Genomic DNA, 21744 nt, shown 5'->3' on the forward strand with positions numbered 1-21744 from the left:
CAGGTTCTTACAAATGTTTATATGCTAAAGTAGGCCAAAGTTCAACCATAGCTACGTTGTTAGCTTCTAGCAAAAAGTCAGGCGAGGACACTAGTGGTGCATCTCAGCATAGCCGTCTAGCGGTAGGGGGTTTAAACACAACATAAACGTGAACCACTGTCTTACATGAATATTTTTGCACATAAACTAAAAAATAAATAATAAAAAAAATAATATATATGTATATATTTTTTTTATCGATATTGCATTTTTGAAAATCGATACAGTATTGCTAAATAAAAGATCGTGATACTCAAGTGTATCGATTTTTTCTTACACCCCTACTTGGAATATAGAAGAGAGATGCCTGCTTCTAGCGTCACAACACTGCAGTGTGCCAGACCTGTCATGGAATAGAAATAAGGAAATCAATGGGCATCATTTTTTTCAGCTTGATAAGGGAGCAGCAACGCAGCAAAGCCTTCAGTGCGGCTACAGGAAACTGTACCATATGAAAATACAGTCTCAAAAATGCACACAATATGGTGTGCCTTGTAATAAACAGTCGAAGAGAAATACTGAAGACAAGAAGATTGTCACAGTAAACACACACTCCTGTCAGTCAGTCTCCGCTTTGTTGCTTTGTACATCCCGCTGCATAATGAACTGCTTCTGCAGCTGCACTTCACAAAGAATCTGTCTGGCTGGTGTTGATTTGAGCTGTGCTGAATATGTTTGCGACTCTTTCTACAGGAGACATTAGAAAAGCAACAGGAGTGTCTAAAGAGGCAAAGGGAAGCCGTGAAATACAGACTGAAAAAACTGGCAGCACGGCAATCAGAAATTACAGTAAGTTGTGTTCAGACCAGTCGGTGTCGAAATTTTGCCACAACATGACTTTTTTCTGTCTGTAGTTTGATATTTGATACATTTGAAAGTTAAATTACACCTGTGATCAGGCAGGTATAATGAACTGATACATGCTTATGCCTGACTCAGAAAAGGTCCACAGTGATAAAAGAGAACATCATACGGAAATATCTGGAGATCCGGGCCGTCCTTGATGAGGACCTGAGGATCACCCTGTCCCACCTGGAGATGGAGGAGCGGGCTGCAGTCTCTGCCCTGGATGGGCTGATGGAAAGGAACTGTTCTCTAATCCAGGAAATAGAGCAGGACCTGGCCAGACTCACTGTGGCAATGGACCAGACCGACACAGACCCTGATACAATGGTGATTCAACGTAAAGTCCAGTGGATCAAATATGATTTCTCATTTGTGTGTGAGAACCAGAAAATGTTTCAATTAGCTTTTAAAGTTCATTTAATTTCCTTTTCTTCAGTCTGTCTTTTCATACCCTGAGCAGCAAGACACGGAGACAGTGGACAGGTATGGAATCACATCTTTAATTAATAATACAAAAAAATGGAGCAGCTGATGTTTCTCACTGTGGTCTGCCTCTTCAGAGTGATGGATCTGCTAAACAGCTCAGACCCGAGCAGTGTGAGGCTGGACGAAGCTAAAGCCGAGCAGATCCTCAGCCTCGCCAACAACATGCTCCTGCTGATCAGCTCACAGACGCCTATAATCAAGAGCTTCACCAAGAGTTGTCAGTTCACACAATATTTCTATACAGTAGTGTTTTTAACCACAACTTGACCTCCTGTAGGTTTTTCTGTCTAAACGTTTGTTAAATATGTGTCTCCAGATTCCAGCGAGGTGTGTTTGGATCCGGAGACGGCCCACCCAAAGCTGATCATCTCCCCCCGTGGGGACAGCGCCATCTACACAGACACCTGGCAGCAACTTCCTGACCTCCCTGGACGCTTTGACACCACCCTCAATGTCATCAGCTTGCAAGGATTCAGCTTTGGCCACCATTACTGGGAGATTGATGTGACTGGGAAGACTTACTGGGAGCTGGGCGTCACCTATCCCAACATTCCCCGCAAGGGCACCACTGAGGACTGCTGGCTGGGCCGGGGGGACGAGTCCTGGTGTGTGGAGTTCTTTGATGGGGAGTATACAGCCTGGCACGGAGGGGTGCCCCATCAGCTGCCTTTCACCAAACGCTTCTGTCGGATTGGTGTTTTGTGTAGTTTCCCTGCAGGGTTGGTGACGTTTCTTGAGGCAGAGAACATGACGCCGCTGTTCTCCTTCTGTGCAGGAACCTTCTCAGACTGCCTCCACCTGGCTCTGTGTCCTGGCCATGACCACAATGGCACCAATGCGCAGCCTATTGTGATCTGTAATGCTCCATCTCCTACCAGTGATCTCTGATTAGCTTTGAGGCTCCACAGAAAAGCTTTTAGTAATTTGTTGCTAAGGCCCCACTTTTTAATAATGCACCAATTATAAAAGTTTATAAGCAAGTAATGGCTTCATTTATATATATATAAAAAAATTATGTCTTTGGACTAAACATTTAATGAAGAATATGTCACTAATTAAATAAAACAATGAATCTGTTACAGATGCTTTCGGTGTCATAATAGGCTACCAGATTTTTGAGAACATTAAACATTCACAGTATGAACAGTAATACTTGGTTGCTGGACTAAACTGGAAGTGTAACCTATTTGGATTGCCGTGATTGATACATTCGTGGTTTAATTAAAGATAATCACACTTCTGTATTTGAATTCTAGAAGAACCAAAATATAATATATATAAATATAGATATATACGCTTTTGCATCATTTTGTATTCATTCTATTTTATTTGTATTTAATTTAGCCAACAAGATAATATATTATGGATTTTTGTTTTTATAATTGTTGGTATAATTATAGAAAATGTTGTCTGTTAGCACTCAACTCATCTCATTGTTTGTGATTAGGGATCAGATTTCAATTCAGACATCCCACTGCATCCCAATACAATTTAATTTCCCATGTGTGGACTAGGTTCAGCAGCACTAAATTACGACCTAAGGTCAAGGATCTGCATTACAAACATTACACACGGTGACGCCACATTCCTCTGCTTATGTCAGTGAATTTACTACTTTGAATTTACTCTCAAATGAAATGTGTTATGTAACTAAAATTGCCTTGCCTTGAATGCAAATCACGCAACACTTCGTGCAACAATACAAAGAACAGCTTTCACCGAGTACGACTCAGTTCCCTTCGTTCGTACCAAGGAGCATCAGATCGCTCGTTAAACGAAACATCACTACCTCATGGGGGATTCTTCCTCTGGGGAGCATGAATGTATGCACACATTTTGGTGCAATTCCATCCAGTAGATGTTGAGATATTTCACATAATAAGGGAAACTTTGACCTGCTGGTGGCTCTATAGAAGAAAAGACAGGAAATCACTGAAGACATATAATTCATCCTCTGGACACCGTGGATATCTGTACCACATGACAATTCAGTTTTTGAGATATTTCTCTAAAAGCCCAAAACGTCAAATTCATAGTAGTACTCATGACAATCATTGTCATTTTTGGAGATATTTCAGTCTGGACCAAAGTGGTGGACAGATCGACATACCAACAGCCCAACAGGCTGAAAATCATCCACAGTACTAATGCTTTATTGATGAGTTATCCAGTTGTGGAATATCTGTCTGTCTTTCTATTTGGTAAAAATGTGGTTATAAGTCTTGGCAATCCATTTTATCATGGGTTTCTCTTCTTTTTAATAATCTACCCAGTGTAAAGTTGGAAATGGTAATAAGCTATTAATAAATGGAGTTTGGGCCAAATGGTCTAACAGTCCTCATGAATTAGAGATTTTGCTGAAGACACAAAGCAAATGTTGGGGCATAAACATAATCCATAACACATCACTAAATTCTTTATTAACCATTAATAAAGCTGTAAGTTACAACCAATAAACACATTATAAAGGGTGCATTATTAAAAGAATGGTAGCCTGCTTATACTGATAATAAATTATAGTAGGAAGATAGTTCCTCACAAGGAGAACACTACATTTCTCACAGTGCCTGTATTGCACTTTCAGATGAATGTACAATATATTAGAAGTGTGGCCCATCTCTTCATTAAGATCATTATACTGAGAAAAGCGGACCATGAAATTTTAATGCACTTTGAGTGTACATATTCTTTCTGTATGACAAAGTCTTGTTTAAGAGTTTCATTTTTATTTGGAAGTCATAGAAGTTACTGATACATAAATATATAAGAAGTAGTATTACATTTTACTTAGTAATTTATCCTTAAATGCACCGAGTGTATTTGGATCCAAAGTCTGTGTTCAAACAAACAATTGGCTTTGCAAATATGCTCTCTGAGCCTTTGTGTTGCATTTGAGTGCATTCTTATCCTATTCAAACTAAATTCATTCTAATGAATTTCAACATGAAACAATCTTTCAAGGCTGGTAGAGATGATAATCTTGATGTTGCACCATTTATTTGTCCTGTTTAGGTGTTCCCTAACATGAGCAATGTTCTGCCTATTATAACTAAGAAAAATAAGTATCCAAGAGCACAGTAAAAAATCAATAAAAGTGGGCACCTGGTTATATCACCTAGTAGAGCGTGCGCCCATATATAGAGGTTTACTCCTCGACGTAGCGGCCGCGGGTTCGACTCCGACCTGCATGTCATTCCCCCTCTCTCTCCCCTTTCAAGTCTATGCTGTCCTACACAAATAAAGGCCTAAAATGCCACACACAAAAAATCAATAAAAGTGACTCAGCAACAGGGACAGATACCAGACAACCCCACGCTCATACAAAGGTTAGTGTACTTACACAAACGTTCAGACGAGTGCGAGCGTTCTGTCAGACAGTGCACTCTCATTTTACTCTCCTGGAAGTCTTCTGATCCACTGCCAGCATGAACCTTAAGCTCCTCTTCTTTGGCCTCTTCTATGCGGCACTCCTCATACCTGCTGAAGTATGTATTCACTGATTATACAGCAATTGTGTAGCAATAAGCAAATGTAATGGCTCTTGTTTACAATGTTGCAATGTTATTGATAAGGCATTTAGCTGGGAATAAAATGCATTCGAACTTGTCGTCCAGGTTCAAATAGATGAATTCATTACATTGTTTTGTAATAAATATCAACAAAATTCTACTAAGCACTTTCATTATTATATTTATATTATATATTATTATATTTATTGACTCTTATGTGGTGCTTTCAAATTACTGTTCAGCTGAAACCTGATAAACCCAAAAAGCATGAACGTCATGAACATCAAGAACATCACGAACGTCATGAACATCATGATCGTCGTGAAAATCTTGATCGTCGTGAAAATCATGATCGTCGTGAAAATCAAAATCGTGAGCTTAAGGGACATGGGCATCAAAAACATGACAAAGGAAGGAAGAAAGGAAGATTTGAGGACATCATTTCAGGTAACTGCTTCTTTTTAATTCCTTTCATAAACAAAATTTGGCATTTAGTTTTACAGGGTAAGAGCGAAAGGAAGACAACAAAGCTTTATATCTTATAAAGGAAAATTATTGTTTTAGACGACTTCTTTGAGATCCGAGATCCGAGTGATGATGACGACGACGACGATGACAGTCATTCAGACTGGGTTTTTGAACTTCAAGCGCTAGAAGGTGAGAGAATTGGCACTCAGGTAAACTATTTATACCAATCTGTGTAATGTCCCGTTTTCCCATAAAAGGCTACCTCACATTGGAAGTTTTTTTTATTTTTTATTTAAAGCTTACGTTCCCCTCTTAACTTTTCTACTTTTTAGGCAAATGCATCCCAAACCCTTGCCTCAACAATGGAGTGTGTGAGCAAAAAGGCAAGAGGGGATTCAAATGCAGTTGCCCCAAACCTTTTAAGGGAAGCAAATGCCAGAAAGGTTTGATTTTTTTTTTTTTACCATGCTGTTGTTGGACTGCAGACAGTTATGCAATACAATATTCTGAGCAAACTAAAACTAAAACAATGGTGTTATCATTTCAGGCCCAAAATATTGTAGAAAAGGTCTATGCGGGCGTGGGGAATGTGTTCGGATTCCAACTGCCCCGTTCTATGAGTGCAAATGTAAGATGCCCTTCCAGCCTCCAGACTGCAGAACTTGTAAGTAGTGTTTCTTTATCCAAACAAGACAGGATACCTCTTTTCTACATGTTTATACAATTCCTGAAAAGCAAGCTTTAACTGTTGACTCTTTTTCTCCAAAGTTTCCGTGTGTCAGCCTAATCCATGTAGGAATGGTGGACAGTGCGTCAAGGATGGTAATAACTTTGACTGCAAATGCCCTCTGGGGTTCAGAGGACGTTTCTGCCATGTTGGTAAATACGACGCCCTACATTATTGTTTTCCTTTCCCCATTCCGATATATGCATCATCATAACTCATATACTGACTGGGTGAGGTATAATTCCTAGGCCCAAATGACTGCTATGTGGATGACGGAGAGTCATACCGTGGCAATGTGAGCGAGACAGATGACGGCTATGAATGCCTCCACTGGAACTCTCACTTCATCCTGGAGAACGGAGCTGATCCCTTCAAAGCCTTCCAGGACACAGATGGACTTGGCCCTCACAACTTCTGCAGGTCAGGAGAAAATGAATGGGGGTATTCAAGTAGCAGAGGATATCTACAAGAGGATGCTCACTCACATATTTTCTATGACACAGAAACCCAGACGAAGACAAGATGCCCTGGTGTTTCTACAGAAGAGGCCGCAGGTTGTTGTGGGACTACTGTAATGTCACTAAGTGCCTTGAACCAACAGGTTGGCTTTAAAGCTTCAGATAACTTTCTAATTATGAGTCAACCAAAAACAGTTGTCTTCCGTTAACTTCTTGTGTATGTGTTTTCAGGTGTGGCGCCAACTAAAATTGTCCCGACAGATGCCAGTCCCACTGCTTCCAAGGCCCCACCTCCAACGCTTCAACCCACAGCATCAGCTACCCTACCTACAGAGACTGAGAAGCCCAGCCAGGCTCCACAACCTTCTACTACACCCGCTGTTCCTCTCATCCCCACCGGCACTGCTCCCTCGCAACAGTTTGCCACTTGTGGGAAGCCTCTGCCAAAAAGGCCCATTACACGAATTTTTGGGGGTCTGAAGGTCGCTCCCGGGGCTCTACCCTGGCAGGTGTCCCTGCAAATGAGACCAAAGAACTCCAACCTGCCATTCAAACACACGTGTGGAGGAGTTCTCATCAAGAGCTGCTGGGTACTGACAGCTGGACACTGCATGTAAGCGCATTCATAATGACTGCGAGTCTGAAAAAACACAAAATACAACTTAATAGTTTTTGAATCATGTGCTGTTTGTGTTTGAATAGCCTAAAAAATATGGACATGCAGGTGGTCATGGGAGATCTGTCACTGAATACGAAGGAACCCACAGAACAAACCATAAAAGTTGCAGAGGCTATTTTACATGAGAACTACAGAGAGACTCCAGCAGCTGTTTACAACGACATAGGTGATCTATCTCTTTCTCTTATCTTATATTAAAAAAAACACTGAGAAATCCTTTTTTAGTTAACTAAGGATGGGACGTGAGAGTCAAATAGCACCATTTGTAATGTTACGATTGATGACAGTATGACAGTATTGATGAAAGAAAAAAAGTGATAATGTGGTGTAAACATTCCAAAAGTGAAGTGCTTTAGCATTCCAATTTTATTTTTTATCCAATCTGTCTTTCCAAAGCTTTGTTGAGGTTGAGCGGCACTGATGGAGTTTGTGCCAATGAGACCCAATTTGTGAAGACAGCCTGTCTTCCTGATGTCCAACTGCCTGATGGGAAGGAGTGTAAAATTGCTGGATGGGGTGTCACTGAGGAAGGCAAGGCCACTTTCAACCACTACAAAAATTTGATTTTTTCTTTTGTTTAACAAGCACTTCAGGGTTGTTGTGTTTTGTTTAAAGGGCCCTGTATATCTTTATTAGCATACAACTACTGAAATTAGACACACATTTCTTTGTTACAACCTCGTTGCATTATAGTTGTTATTTGCTAAAATCTCATTTTTCCACCTTCTCTCTGCAGCTCAGTATGGTTCCAACCACCTGCTGGATGCCAACGTGCTGCTGATCAACCAGGAAAAGTGCTCTGAACCTCATGTTTATGGCAGAATCCTGGACAATAGTATGTTCTGCGCTGGCTACCTGCAGGGAGGGGCAGATGCTTGCCAGGTTGGTAGAAGGAACTTCCCAGTTAAATTCATGCTCAGCGCTGTGGAGGAAGGTCTGGCAATGCAAGACTAAATGCATGCTATCATTCAGAATATCTGCATGACTAACTTACCTAAGCTCTTTAACTTTGCCGCACTGTGTGCATTTGCTATGTGGTCAGCTGTGTGCTCTTGTTTCAGGGTGACTCTGGAGGACCATTGACTTGTCAGGAGAACAATACCAACGTTATATATGGCCTGGTGAGTTGGGGAGACCAATGTGGACAGAAAAACAAGCCTGGGGTCTACACACAGGTCACTCACTTCCTGAACTGGATCAATACAAAGACTCAGGCAGCATCTCCATAAGCAACCTCTATTACTCAGCAACATGCCAGTGCAGCTAATAACTTGGTTATGCATGGACAACTCTTACTCATGATTTAGCTTCGGGGTTTTGTGCGGTTGTACCAGGTATTTCAATGCTACTCTATACACCCCTCCAAAAAAATCTAAACCATTTTATCAAATTGTTTTGTTGTGGAGTAAACGTGCATTGTTATTTCAGGTTCATGTGTTTTACCTGTTACATATAGCCCAAGGCAATCCAAACATTATATTAAAAAGGATGCATGTGTGGAAAAGGAAAAGACACAATAAATGTTAAATGTGACTACCCTGAAAATGTGTCATCTTTTTTTTATTAATCGAGCACAGTCTTTCTCAGTGGTCTCTCAACTGGAATTACATTAGAATAGTGGGACGCATTCTTTCTGGTCCTGCCCTCAACTTTCAGGCTACTGGGCAATAGTTAGCGAGGTTCTTGGAGTGACGCTGGAACCCTGTCCTCTTATAGCAATATTTGGTGTGGCAGATGAAATTCTGAGTTTAAATGCAAACCAGTTGGACATCATTGCATTCACATCACTTTTGGCCCGTAGGAGAATTTTGTTAGTTTGGAAATCTTCTACTTCCCCATCAGCTTCTGCTTGGCTGGAAGATGTAATGCTTTTTCTAAAGCTAGATATGACAAAATGTACATTGAGAGGGTCTGTGGAAAGGTTCTGCTTCAAGTTGTGACCGTTTCTGTCATATTTTGAAAGTCTGAAAGAGTGGCCCACTGAATGAGTGTCCCTAATTGTAACTGAGACCTCCCCCCCCCCCCACCAAATGGGTCAAATGATGGCACAGCATGAACAGTAAAAGTAGTGACAGTATATCAACGTAAACACCATGCTAATAAATGCTTCATCTTACTGTTTACTTCAATGTTGATGCTGGAATGTGTGTAAAATGTAGATTTTACTCACAAATGTTAGCTGCCTGTCATCTGGGTTTACATGAATATGCCTTATAATATACAAGTGCACAAAATGATAGCTCAAATCAAACAGGGTTACATTTTCTCACCACTTTTTAAAAGCTGATTATGTTTAGCAAGGTTCTGTTGACGAGCCACAAAAATGCTCCAGCTTTAAAGTCTATGATAAAGTCTCGGTTGACAGATGATTGGCCTCGCTGGGTATTTTCTTTGCTGCAGGAACACTGATATGAGAGAATGAAGACATGCATGTCATCCGTGGTCCGGTGAACTGAAGGGACAGTTGTACAATGAACGAGCCAGTAGTTTATGCACGGGTCATTTACTTCCTGAACTACATCAAGTCAAACATGAGAGCTCTGCTAAGCTGCTTACTGAATCTATAGGCTTTACAACAGAACAAAAGTGCTGTTTGAGGCTACACCCGATACCCCTTGATACAATATTTATTGTACATGACACTGAAAAGTTAATGTAGATACTATCAACGACTATAGAAATAAATAAAATTAGAATATCTCTTCTTGACTATATTTCTTATTTAAAGGGGTGATAGAATGCAAAACCGATTTTACCTTGTCATAGTTGAAAAACAACAGTTTGGTGGGTAAATAGGACATACATAGAACCTAAAAATCCCATTGACACCCCTTTCCTCTGCAAATCTCACAATTTGAAACTGCCTCTGAAAACGGGCGAATCTGAACAAAGCTAAAAGTTGACGTCAACTTCTCAACTCCTTCTCATTTGGCTCTACCTTCTATCTTTGTAACGCCCCAAAATTTACATAGGCCACTAACTGATCTGAGGTCAGTTAGTCTTCTAAATCTCAGAAATTTTATACATTGTTCATCTGCTATTGCATTACTGAATTCACTTCTGAGACGTGTGTGTGCGTGTGTGTGTGTGTGCGTGCGTGCTAAGCTCAACCAATCAGCGTGCAGCTCTTCGAAATATTCATGAGCAGACCATATAAGGCAGAAAAGCTCTCGTTTCAGTCCAGTCCCATTTAACAGGGTAGCATTACGGCGCAAAAAAACAGCAAAAGAGTCATTTTCAGCCCAACCAATATTACATACCCTCTTAGGAGACCTCAAGGAACAGCGTGAAAAACCATATAACCATTCTGTCACCCCTTTAACAGCTTTCTATAAAAATATCAGAATTATAGGATCACAATAATATAATATCACAACATAGTAATACCGTTTTTTCTATATCAGTTCTGGAAATAACTTCTCTTAAATACAGAGGTAGGTCTTTTACGGCATCTTTTAAAGCATGTTTGACATTTCCACCATGTAAAAATGTTTGTGAGGAAAAAAATAGAGTTCAATCAGTGAATCTTGATTCACAACACAGTCATTTAAGGTTGTCCTCTAAGTTCACTCTTTGCCCCCATTTGTGTTTCCGTGCCAATCCCAGGGGTCCTTAATCCAAAACATGGTAAGCGGCTGCGCGTTCAGTCCATTTACATCAATGCATGGGTTTAACATGGGGTAGAGAGGCTCTGTGCACTGCACGCAGAAAGTGTGAAGCAGGGTCATAGCATCAGCGTCATAGAATGACAGCTCCCCCTTCTGGAGATTTGCCAGTATGCCCAGCTTTCTGACTCTCTTTCCCACCGACAGTTGCTTCTCCTGGGTATCATGGCATGCCAGGTACTGTCCGTCTCCATGGTAGATGCACCAGGATGTGTTGTTCACACCCAGGCTGGAGAAACTCTGACTTGGAGCACCTTTTGTATTGACTGACCCAGTGGTAACACCCATTAGCCAGTAAGGTTTGTCCTGGACGATGACCTCCCAGTAGTGCCGGCCAGTAGTAAAACTCTCCTGAGCCAGGACACTGTACTGGGAGTCATAAGGCTGAGGGCTCAGAGCTTCACTGACAGGCTGCCTTCTCCAGTACACTTGTTTCCTGTCCTGGGATATTTCCAGTTTGGGATGGGCTGACTTGGAGTCCAGAGCAGGAGAACTTAGATCTGTCAAATACAAATCTCCATTCAGTACACAGAGATAGCCGGGGTTGATTTTAGCTGGCAAAATATTGGATTCTTTACTAACATGACCACATTCGTGGAAAGTGTTGAGACAGAGCCACTGAGAGGTCGTCCACCAGCCTCTCTACTGTTCTCAGCTTCTCAGGGTCACACAGATCTTTGTCTACTTCCTGGATTGGTGCTAAATCCAAAGGGTCGCTACAATAAAAACTGAAAACCATTAGAAGGCAAAAATCATGCCAAAAGAAGGCAGTTAGGATAAAGAAAATCAAGTGACGATATACTCACCAAAGATTCTGTGCTGTGATTTGCTGTTGAAAATAAACAGGCCATGTACTACTGTACTGCACTGTACTGTACGTTTGCAATCACAGAAAACATTTTACCTGCATTTGTACTTTTTGTGATCACAACAACACACTGTGATAATATGAGGTAACCTACCTGTAGGAATCGCAGCTCATTTGTTTCTCGGAGGAGCGATTTGCTAGAGGCTCTGAGGCTGTCTATCTCTTTGATCTGGGCCTCCATGATGCCCCTGTGGGCCTCCAGCCACTCTGTCATGTATGTCTCCTCTGCGTCGATAATCTGCATCATCAGACGCTCATCACCATCCAGCACAACACGGATCCTGCTGTACTTGTCTGAGATTCTCTCTCTGAAATCTGCAGCAGACTTCTAAAGAAAAAAAAAGACACATTATTTAAATACATACAAAAGGGGATTCTTCACATAAAACAATAGATGGCCATTTCACATCGACTGCACCACTGTTTGTGTATACAACGACTCCAAGTCCCTGATGGCATGTTCTGCTTCACTTCTCCTCTTCAGCAGTTTGTTCATGGTGGTCTCTAACATGCTCTAAAGACAGAAATACAACAGGCCCATAGAACATAAACACCCTGACAGAGAAATACAAACATATTCACAATATTTTCTGGGAAATAAAACAGCCAAAAAATAGTCACCTTGAAGTCTGTGCAGGCTTCATGGAGTTGAAACGCTTTGTGGTTTTTGTGCATGCCGACCAGGACACACAGACAGCACACAGGGACCCTCTCCTCCATACAGAAGAGCTTGAGCTCCTCACGGTGCTCCCTGCACTTCAGAGACAGAGGATCCCCCGTCACCTCCACAACTGTGTGCTCCCTCAGAGCAGACCTCTGCTGGTGCTGCAGGGCGTGAGCCTGGCACAGTGAGGCATCACAGGTCAGACAGGTCCTTATGGCCACCGATGGCGTCTCTATGCAGTGGTCGCAGTGGATAGTTGAAGATGATACGGTTGCCCTGCTTGGTGGCGTTGTCCGTAGCTCTGCTGCTGACGGGCTGTTAGTGGTGAAGTCCTTTACTTTATTCTGAAGGCTGGTGTTTACCTGCAGTGTGAGGTCAGAAGGGAGGAATATCTGACATTCTGGACAGAAGAAAGGACCCTCATCAGATCCCTCTGTTTCCCACACAGCCTGGATACAGGTGAGACAGAAGTCATGTCCGCATGGCAGTGCCACAGGATCTGTGAAGAAGTCCTGGCAGACGGGACACTTGAAGGTTTCCTCAACAGTCCCCATAGCTCTGTGTGCACCTGTTACGGCAGCTCAGTGTGCACTGTGCTCCAGGCCTTTCTGCTCATGAATGTTTCACAGGCCTCTCTTGGCATGCACGCGCCACTCATGTGCCTCAGTGTCAGATTACTAAAGATGAGATAATATCTTCCACTAGCTGATTCAAGCCATTGACTCTAGACCACACACAATTGAATGGCACATTTCCAACAAACTTGATTAAGTGAATTAGATTACCAATGATGTGTTCTAAATGAAGTAGGGTAGACTGAGTACAGTTGAGATACTTTTTGCGTTTCGATTTTTCACACAAAAATAGACACTGAAAAGAAGTGAATTTCTACATGGCATGCCACATGACATTTCATTAGCTTGTAGCCTAAGATATTATCAATCAATAATACCCATAAGTAGTTTATATTTTCCACAATTAGCTTATAAAAATAAGGTGCTTTTTGTCTCAACTTTGTCTCAACTGTGCCCATATGTGGTACAGTTGAGACAGTACCATGGTACAGTTGAGACACCCATTTTTAATGATGTAAAGGTAACTAACCGTTCATTGCAAATATAATAAATAAAGATAAATAAAGATAATAACAATTGGGCAACAATTTTTTTATTCATCAATTTAAATTAATTCATTGTATTTAAACTAGCACTGGTTAAAATGTATAAAACAGGAATAATATATTTAACAAACAGATACAGCACAAATGGAAATCACAAATATCTAATTTTATTTTCATTTTTGTCCTATGCTGGCTAATTATGACGTTTAACCTGTTATCATAACACTGAACAGCTAAACAGTGTGTGACATAATAGAACTCTATCGCGGGTACAGTTGATACAGCTGTGTCTCAGCTGTCCCCCGCTGGCCACCTCGCACATTTCTCTAGATTTCGCAATGACCTTGCATGACACAATACCATGAAATATGCCAGTTTTTAGGGCACAGAATAACGTTTGTGATATCAGTCACATCTTAGAAACCTTAGAAAAAAATCTTTTGCTGATATCTTCGGATCGGAGATGCTTCCCACAATCGAAGAGGACACTGTGTGTCGGAATGGTATATGTTTATACTTCTCATCCAACCACAATCAAATTCACTCTATCTGGATGGTGCGATATAGGTTATTTTGTGTGTGTGTGTGTGTGTGTGTGTGTGTGTGTGTGTGTGTGTGTGTGTGTTTTTTGAACAATGACAAGCCGGAATGAAAACAAGCCAAACTGAAATAGGAGGAACAAAGCTATTTTTAAAATGTAAGGAGTAGAAGTAAAAAGTCTGATGTAAAATAATTACTCCAGTAAAGCACAGATACCCCAAAATTTCTACTTAAGTAAGGTAACGAAGTATTTGTACTTCGTTACTTGACACCTCTGGCTACTAACACTATTATTGCTGGATCGCTCTAATTATAAAGGGCCTGGACGGTTGTAGAATGGCTGGCCAAATGACAAACTGTCATACAAGTTTGTTTTCTGAATTTTCAAAACACCAATTCACCAATTAAGACTTATTTTACCAAACCCTTTCATTACCATTATATGTGTGCCAGTTGAAATTTGAGGCTTTGATTATGCAACTGCCTGGTAAAATAAATTCATAAGAGGAGCATAATAAATAGTATGTATTATAAATGATTCAGATGATGAATAATAACCAACTAAACTGACATAGTGTCCTCTTTACACCTTACATTACAATGCCTCTTGCACCCAGATAACATCTAGATATGGACAATTCACATTTACACTCAATAACAAGATTGTATCAAATATTCTCATACAATTGGGCTGACTTTATCCCTCTAAAATGCATCAAATCGTCTGTGTCAGACTCACGATGAAAAGGTTATAAAAAGAAAGTTTCAAAATAGATGCAGCAGCAGAAATAGGACTCCCTAAAAACTTGGTATTTAACTGGATGGGCGCCGCTTGCAGGATGTACCAGTGACCATTTCAGCCGTGCTGAGTGCAGAACAAAAATCCTGAATTATTTTGTGTTGATGAAAATGAGAAGTCTATGGGCTATAGTTTAATTTTTAAAATTTGAAAAATTAAGCAAACTGGATTAAATAATAACATGCATATCAGATCATCTTATTTGATGCATGTTAAGTAAGGCATACAGAATATACTTCATGTTTTCCTATAATTTATAAGTTTGGTCTCACACCTAATGGAAATGAATAGTCTGTTTTGTAATCCTGTTTAGGACCGACATCCCTTGATGCAGCATACTACATTGACATACACATTGATATCAGCATATCATATATAATCTGTGTAGGTTTTTCTTGGTGGACCTAATTTAGTTAATCTAAATGTCAGTAATATTTGAGAATTGATCATTTATCAGGTAAAAGTCATTTGAAAAAATCTGCAGGAAAGTCTGGTCATGGTTGCGGCCATGCCACAACTTAGATATTATTATTGTACAGCATAGCACGTATATTCATTCATTCATTTTATAACGCTGCCATACTGGTTCTTTATATCAATAATGGATAACAGGATTATTAAATTTGGTAATACCCCAATTGAAAAAGTCCTTGATTCAAACTTAAGAAAATGTTTAGTATTATCAGAAAAAAATTAAGTATCACATTAAAAGTACTTATTATAGAAAATGGTCCCATATGTATTGTATAATGCTATAACAGCTTTGATTTTTGTATTTGTTTAAATCTATCAGTAGGGTGCACATACAGTAGGGAGACTTGGTAAACACGGACACTGCAAAGATTTTATAGAATGTTATATTTTGAAACTGGTGTTTAAAACTCTCAAATGTAAACAGAATTTTTGTTTGAATGTTATTATCAAAGTCACTTTCTCACAACAAAATCATAATACTGGAGAAAGGGAGCTCTAGACAGTAAATTGGTTAGGTTAAAATTTATTTAGTAATGCAACTGAGTATTGTAATCATATCTTATCTTAACAGCCCTAACCCTATTCTATCTACTAACTATTTTTGGTCACAACCATAACTTTGATGCCAGAACAGTTGGTTTTCACATGAAAAAAACACTGTTGCAAAAGACCACGTTGGTTTTTTTGTATTTTCTTCACAAACATTTGACCTGGGTGAAACTCAATCGGCAGAACTTCTGCACAAGTTGAATATTTACAGCAAATTATAAGAGAGATAAGCAGATTTTTATTTTTTAAATTGTGTTTATTGTTAAACATGAAACCAAGCTGCAGGGAGATATTAAAAATGCCCAATTACTGCATGGTTTAAAGGAAAGTGGGAAGAAACCGGAGCACCCGGAGTAAAACCCATGCAAGCCAATCACTGGTTTCCGTCCTACAGAGGAGATATTAAAACTGCCCAATTACTGCATGGTTTAAAGGAAAGTGGGAAGAAACCGGAGCACCCGGAGTAAAACCCACTCAAGCCAATCACTGGTTTCCGTCCTACAGAGGAGATATTAAAAATGCCCAATTACTGCATGGTTTAAAGGAAAGTGGGAAGAAACCGGAGCACCCGGAGTAAAACCCACGCAAGCCAATCACTGGTTTACGTCCTACAGAGGCCAATCACTGGTCTCCGTCCTACAGAGGCCATTCACTGGTCTCCGTCCTACAGAGGCCATTCACTGGTCTCCGTCCAAAACAGAGGCCAATCATTGGTCTCTGTCCTACAGAGGCCAATCATTGGTCTCTGTTCTACAGAGGCCATTCACTGGTCCTCTGTCCTATATACACTATAAACTGGCCTTTGCCCTACAAAGGCAATCCTCACAACACACAATCACTGCCATAGTCCAAACAATAACGAGTCTCTGGCCAAATTTTGGAATGGAGGAGAAGACTCTTTTGATGGCACTTTGCTTCCTTGGTTTCATCAGGTGGTCTTTGAAGAAGGAGACAATACATTTGTCAACTGCTGGTTCGTCTAGATTCATTGAAACCAGCACGTCCTGTGCACAGCCCCACTTCTTGCACATGTCCTCTAAAATGGCCTTGCTGAGGTGTTTATAAGTGTCATCGGTGATTTTAAAATCTTCTCCCTCGACTTCAGCCCATATCTTTTCAAACAGGCGCTCAGTGATGATTTTCGAATTTCCAATTTTTGTGTTCACTTTCGCTTTGTTAAATGTCCGCAAAACCAACTTCTGCACAAGTAGCCTGACAGAAATTTTGTTTTTCTCTGCCTGTGCTGTTGAATTCTGCACAGGTCTGGCAGCTGCCTCCTCAGATACTGCGACTGTTGGTGTAGGTTTTGGCGTAGGTGTAGACTTGGGCGTAGGCGAATGCGTAGGTGTATGTTTGGGTGTATTCGTAGGTGTAGGTTTGGGCATATGCGTAAGTGTAGGTTTGGGTGTAGGTGTAGGTGTGGTTGAGGGTGTCGGTGTAGCGGTGGGTGACAGTGACTCAGTATTCTTGAAAGCCTTTTTCATCTTGTTACTGTGGATGCCAGCCTGTGTGCACAGCCACCACTTCATCAGTCCGAGGTAACGCCACACTTTACAATGTATTTCACCATACACTGTATCACGAGATGGGGAAGCAGACAGTGTCCTTTCATTTGATCCTGGGACAGTCTCTGGAATCCTCCCCTCAGAGACGTAACTGTAGAGGAGACCAGTAAGCTCTTCTTTGAACCCCTGGTCTTTACCGTTGGAAATATCCCGCAATTTACTATAAACTACCTCACTTCCAACTTGTTGTTTTACACCATCTTTTGAAAAAAGAGAGTCAACATCAGTCACAAAGGACTGCACTGACTTCTCACTTTTAACAATGGAGTCAGGGTGGAATTGGTTGTCTAGTTGAGTCGCCATTCGATGTATTGACAGTTTGGCAAACTGCGTGGCAAAAAAGATTTTTATCTTGCTCCCCACTCCTTTTAATGACAGTTTCTCTCTGGATTCCGGGGTGATACATGTCCCTCTGGCTTCTGGGGTGAAACACATCCCTGTGGGTTCAGGGCTGGTACTTGTCTCTGTCGGTTCTGGGTAGGGTTCTGGGCTGGGACTTGTCTCTGTGGGTTCTGGACTAATATTTGCAGCATCTTGCTCTTCCAGAATGTTAACCTCTTGAACAATTAATTGGGTAATGTCATCTGCAATAATCAGAATCTCCCGTGAGGTGTCAGATTGCAGCTGCTCATACTCCAAATCAGTCATTTCATCCAGTAGAGGTTCTGTGAGTCCACTGACCTCATTTGTAATTATTTCCCTCACAGCTGTGGTTGTGACACTCACAAAGTGCTCTGATGCTCTGGAGACCTTGTCCGGGTTTTTTGATTCCACAGATCTGGCTGCTGACTGGCAGCAATCAGTATCTGCCTCCTCTTGATCTTCCATCTCTTGTTGTCCACCAGCGGCCTTCTGAATAGAGATGTCCTGTCTTGTTCGTGGTTTACGTGGTCGACATGAGCACAAAACATCTTTCATCTTGCCCATAAATGCTTCCAACATATTGAAGGCATGTCGTACCATCGCATTAAGTCTGTGAGGGGGAGTCACACGCTCACTAAATACAGGTTCCAAAGTGTCCGCACTATTGCTGATAGCAGAGTAAATGCTTTGTGCCACCTCTGTAACAAACATGTTGTTTAATATATTTGAGCTGTCACAGTGGACAGGGTCCTTTACTTGCAGAACCTCAGCAAAAGTCAGAGGAAGTGTGTCGCCCAGACTGGACCGAACATGCTCCTCAGAGATTATTTGGCTGTATTTATTCTGCAGAGTTGCCAAAATGGATTTAGACACTAGTGATATTAGGTCCAAAATCATCTCCGCCATCAATGTTGATGTGGCATCATCAGGTGCACCTTGTTTCAATAATCTCTGCTGTTCCAGTGTGATCCTTTTGAAAAAGGACTCAACCACTGGACGAACATCTTCCACTCTGATCTTCGATATCTCCTCTGTCTGGGAACTTTCCATTTCAGTCATGGTGATTGTATTAGATAGGCTGTGTTCTTTGAATGTCTTGTCTTGTTTTACAGGTACTGGTTTGTCAGAAGCTTTTTGAGCAGATAGAAGTAAACCGATGTAGAGTAAACCATAGTATAGAATGATTTCCCCTAATGTCTGAATCTGTCTAGGCAAAATGTCATGATGTCATTCATGAAAGGCATAGATAAAGGATGAAAGGCATTCTAGAACCTGATGTCAGATCAAAGGACATTCCAGCTAAGCTCCGCCCCCCAACATGGAATGCAGCTTAGCAACCGTTGCTAGGCACCAGTCACACTCTCTGACCGCTCTTTATTCGGTTTCAGTTGGAGGAATTCAATTCTGTTTAAGTTCTCAAATAATGTTTTTGTCTTTTTATGTAAACCTATGAACTTGTCCAAAATAAATGGTGTATGAGCCTTTACTGTCATGTCTTCTTATGTCTGGAATCAAAGAATCCTTGTTTCAAAATAAAACACCACGAACAAGTTAGTTATGTGTCGTTTCGGTTTTAGATCTATCTAGCCTACATAGTCGCCTAGACTAGCCTACAGTGTTGTAGCTTCATTAGCTAACATTTTAAGCAAGCTGGGTGGATCATCCTTATAAAAACTATAATAGCCTGAAGGCTATGTAATGCCATTTTAGTATTGTAATCATATCTTATCTTAACAGCCCTAACCCTATTCTATCTACTAACTATTTTTGGTCATGACCATAACTTTGATGCCAGAACAGTTGGTTTTCACATGAAAAAAACACTGGTCTCCGTCCTACAGAGGCCAATCACTGGTCTCCGTCCTACAGAGGCCATTCACTGGTCTCCGTCCTACAGAGGCCAATCACTGGTCTCCGTTCTACAGAGGCCATTCACTGGTCTCCGTCCTACAGAGGCCAATCACTGGTCTCCGTCCTACAGAGGCCATTCACTGGTCTCCGTCCTACAGAGGCCAATCACTGGTCTCCGTCCTACAGAGGCCAATCACTGGTCTCCGTCCTACAGAGGCCAATCACTGGTCTCCGTCCTACAGAGGCCAATCTCTGGTCTCCGTCCTACAGAGGCCATTCACTGGTCTCCGTCCTACAGAGGCCAATCACTGGTCTCCGTCCTACAGAGGCCAATCACTGGTCTCCGTCCTACAGAGGCCAATCACTGGTCTCCGTCCTACAGAGGCCAATCATTGGTCTCTGTCCTACAGAGGCCAATCACTGGTCTCTGTCCTACAGAGGCCATTCACTGGTCCTCTGTCCTATATACACTATAAACTGGCCTTTGCCCTACAAAGGGAATCCTCACAACACACAATCACTGCCATAGTCCAAACAATAAAGAATCTCTGGCCAAACTTTGGAATGGAGGAGAAGACTCTTTTGATGGCACTTTGCTTTCTTGGTTTCATCAGGTGGTCTTTGAAGAAGGAGACAATACATTTGTCAACTGCTGGTTCGTCTAGATTCATTGAAACCAGCACGTCCTGTGCACAGCCCCACTTCTTGCACATGTCCTCTAAAATGGCCTTGCTGAGGTGTTTATAAGTGTCATTGGTGATTTGAAAATCTTCTCCCTCGACTTCAGCCCATATCTTTTCAAACAGGCACTCAGTGATGGTTTTTGAATTTCCAGTTTTTGTGTTCACTTTCGCTTTGTTAAAGGTCCGCAAAACCAACTTCTGCACAAGTAGCCTGACAGAAATTTTGTTTTTCTCTGCCTGTGCTGTTGAATTCTGCACAGGTCTGGCAGCTGCCTCCTCAGATACTGCGACTGTTGGTGTAGGTTTTGGCGTAGGTGTAGACTTGGGCGTAGGCGAATGCGTAGGTTTAGTCCAAGGTAACGCCACACTTTACAATGTATTTCACCATACACTGTATCACGAGATGCGGGAAGCAGACAGTGTCCTTTCATTTGATCCTGGGACAGTCTCTGGAATCCTCCCCTCAGAGACGTAACTGTAAATCACAAGTTATTTAAGGTGTCTTAACTGTACACATGTCTCAACTGTACACAGTCTACCCTACCATTTAAATGTGATAAAAAACTAATTAATTTCAGTCTGAAAATCAATTCTTGATTTTGGGTTCAGTAACAAAATAATCTGAACTCAAGGTCCACTTTCTAGCTTTTTCAGGAGCTTTTAACCACATTTTAAGGTCTTCATCAGCAAACTGAGTTTGCATGTCATGGCATGACAAGTTAAGATCTTGAGTTGAAATTATTCTGTACAAAATGTGCCTTCAGTAATATTCAGGGATAGTTAAAGCAGTATAGTTCCCATTTTATAAATAAATAGGTGACATTGAATTTCATTTAATGAAGGAAATCATTTTAGAGGTATGCTATTTCTTTTAGCATAGTTGCGTTTAAGGTATAGGCCTAACTGAATCAATGTTTTATAAAACCTAGCTATCTTATGTAAAACTAACTATTTTTGGTCACAACCATAACTTTGATGCCAGAACAGTTGGTTTTCACATGAAAAAAACACTGTTGCAAAAGACCACGTTGGTTTTTTTGTATTTTCTTCACAAACATTTGACCTGGGTGAAACTCAATCGGCAGAACTTCTGCACAAGTTGAATATTTACAGCAAATTATAAGAGAGATAAGCAGATTTTTATTTTTTAAATTGTGTTTATTGTTAAACATGAAACCAAGCTGCAGGGAGATATTAAAAATGCCCAATTACTGCATGGTTTAAAGGAAAGTGGGAAGAAACCGGAGCACCCGGAGTAAAACCCACTCAAGCCAATCACTGGTTTCCGTCCTACAGAGGAGATATTAAAAATGCCCAATTACTGCATGGTTTAAAGGAAAGTGGGAAGAAACCGGAGCACCCGGAGTAAAACCCACGCAAGCCAATCACTG

At 41.1% G+C, this 21744-nt stretch overlaps 3 protein-coding genes across 3 annotated transcripts; 2 read left to right on the plus strand and 1 right to left on the minus strand.

The window, feature by feature from the left end:
- Nucleotides 1-444: 444 nt before the first annotated feature.
- On the plus strand, nucleotides 445-4595 carry LOC120548489 (zinc-binding protein A33-like). Its single transcript, XM_039784765.1, has 5 exons — nucleotides 445-828; nucleotides 979-1212; nucleotides 1322-1368; nucleotides 1446-1588; nucleotides 1688-4595. The coding sequence occupies exons 2-5, from the start codon at nucleotides 1078-1080 to the stop codon at nucleotides 2257-2259; spliced, it is 897 nt and encodes a 298-aa protein (XP_039640699.1). The 5' UTR covers nucleotides 445-828; nucleotides 979-1077; the 3' UTR covers nucleotides 2260-4595.
- Nucleotides 4596-4694: 99 nt separating this feature from the next.
- On the plus strand, nucleotides 4695-8757 carry habp2 (hyaluronan binding protein 2). Its single transcript, XM_039784764.1, has 13 exons — nucleotides 4695-4856; nucleotides 5123-5327; nucleotides 5445-5537; nucleotides 5681-5791; nucleotides 5896-6012; nucleotides 6117-6227; nucleotides 6324-6495; nucleotides 6579-6676; nucleotides 6765-7146; nucleotides 7236-7378; nucleotides 7609-7743; nucleotides 7949-8094; nucleotides 8274-8757. The coding sequence occupies exons 1-13, from the start codon at nucleotides 4797-4799 to the stop codon at nucleotides 8439-8441; spliced, it is 1941 nt and encodes a 646-aa protein (XP_039640698.1). The 5' UTR covers nucleotides 4695-4796; the 3' UTR covers nucleotides 8442-8757.
- Nucleotides 8758-10671: 1914 nt separating this feature from the next.
- On the minus strand, nucleotides 10672-12038 carry LOC120548503 (E3 ubiquitin-protein ligase TRIM39-like). The gene is made up of 4 exons (XM_039784779.1): nucleotides 11840-12038; nucleotides 11684-11706; nucleotides 11460-11593; nucleotides 10672-11377 (listed from the first exon to the last, which is right to left on the minus strand). The coding sequence occupies exons 1-4, from the start codon at nucleotides 11990-11992 to the stop codon at nucleotides 10779-10781; spliced, it is 909 nt and encodes a 302-aa protein (XP_039640713.1). The 5' UTR covers nucleotides 11993-12038; the 3' UTR covers nucleotides 10672-10778.
- Nucleotides 12039-21744: the final 9706 nt, after the last annotated feature.

The sequence above is a fragment of the Perca fluviatilis genome, chromosome 19 (genome assembly GCF_010015445.1).
Source record: "Perca fluviatilis chromosome 19, GENO_Pfluv_1.0, whole genome shotgun sequence".
Taxonomy (NCBI): Eukaryota; Metazoa; Chordata; class Actinopteri; order Perciformes; family Percidae; genus Perca; species Perca fluviatilis.